Genomic DNA, 1370 nt, shown 5'->3' on the forward strand with positions numbered 1-1370 from the left:
CAGATTTTCAAATAGTTGTATCTTGGCCAAATATTGTTCTATCCTAACAAACCATACATCAATGGAAAGCTTATTTATTCATCTTTTAGATGATGTATAAATCTCAATTACGAAAAATTTACCCTTATGACTGGTTTTGTGGTCCAGGGTCACATATAAAAAAAAAAAAAACTTTTGCTTTCTATTTTACTTAATCCCTACTTGTCTAGCTTGAACTAATCTGAACAATTTCTGAAACTTTGTATTACGAGCACTTCCTGTGTTTATTTGCCTCTTTATGATGAATCGCTTGTTGTATTCCTCATCTGTAAATCGCTTTGGATAAAAGCGTCTGCTAAATTAATAAATGTAAATGTGAATTCAGACCATTCTGGACGATGGATGATAAAAAAAGATCGCATCACACTGGGTTAGGAGTGTTACAGTGTAAGCCTCTAGACTGAGGCTAAGCACAGTAAGTGTAGCATGGACCGAGACTGACCTGGAAAGCACAGCCAGAGTGCCCAGGTTGACACGGTGGATGCCGTCCAGCAGCACCAGCTTGCCCTCCTGAGCAGCAGTGACCAGCGGGGAGGCCCTCCAGGCCGTGTCTCCATTAGGCAGGGTGTACCTCTGCTGGAGGAGGTCCCGCGCAGTCATATCCTAACACACACACACACACACGCACACGCACACGCACACACACACACACACACACACACACACAGAGTGTCATTTAGTGTATCCTGTAGTGCGTTGACAGAGAGGCAGGGGTGAAAGAAGGACAGAAGTGTGTGTATACAGGGTTTACAAGTGCATCTGAGGTCAATCATTCATACTCTATGAACACTCACAGGCTTTACATTGATATGGAAATGTATGGCTGTGACTGACTTTGTTCAATAATACAATATATATAATACAGTCATATACCATGACTCAAGATTTAAGCAAAGAACTGTGCCATCATCTCATGGTTTCCACAAAAATATTCAGCAGCACAACTGTTTTCAACTTTGATAATAATAAGAAAAGTTTCTAGATTAGTAAATGATTTCTGAAGCATCATGTGACACTGAAGACTGGCTGCTGAAAATTCAGCTTTGATCACAGGAATAAATTACATAAAAAACAAATATTCAAATATAAAATGGTTATTTGTAATTGTAATAATATATTAGTTTTACTGTATTTTTGATCAAATAAGTGCAGCCTTAGTGAAACATCTTTCAAAAACATAAAAAAAAATCATACTTGCATTGATTATCACATATCACTAGCTTCAAGCATGTTCAAATAATACACAATTTTCAATAGCAATTTCACATACAGTGGGTACGGAAAGTATTCAGACCCCCTTCAATTTTTCACTCTTTGTTATATTGCAGCCA

The 1370-nt window shown here is 37.9% G+C and overlaps 1 protein-coding gene across 3 annotated transcripts in view; it reads right to left on the bottom strand.

Moving 5' to 3' along the window:
- vwa8 (von Willebrand factor A domain containing 8) overlaps positions 1–1370 on the bottom strand; it is a 116045-nt gene that overhangs the window by 92079 nt on the left and 22596 nt on the right. For all 3 annotated transcript variants that reach the window (XM_016454457.1, XM_016454458.1, XM_016454459.1), the window contains one exon: positions 482–642. In XM_016454457.1, coding sequence (XP_016309943.1) covers positions 482–642 — 161 coding nt within the window. The remainder of the gene's footprint in view (positions 1–481; positions 643–1370) is intronic.

Source organism: Sinocyclocheilus anshuiensis, unplaced genomic scaffold (assembly GCF_001515605.1).
Source record: "Sinocyclocheilus anshuiensis isolate Anshui unplaced genomic scaffold, SAMN03320099.WGS_v1.1 scaffold247, whole genome shotgun sequence".
In the NCBI taxonomy this organism is placed as follows: Eukaryota; Metazoa; Chordata; class Actinopteri; order Cypriniformes; family Cyprinidae; genus Sinocyclocheilus; species Sinocyclocheilus anshuiensis.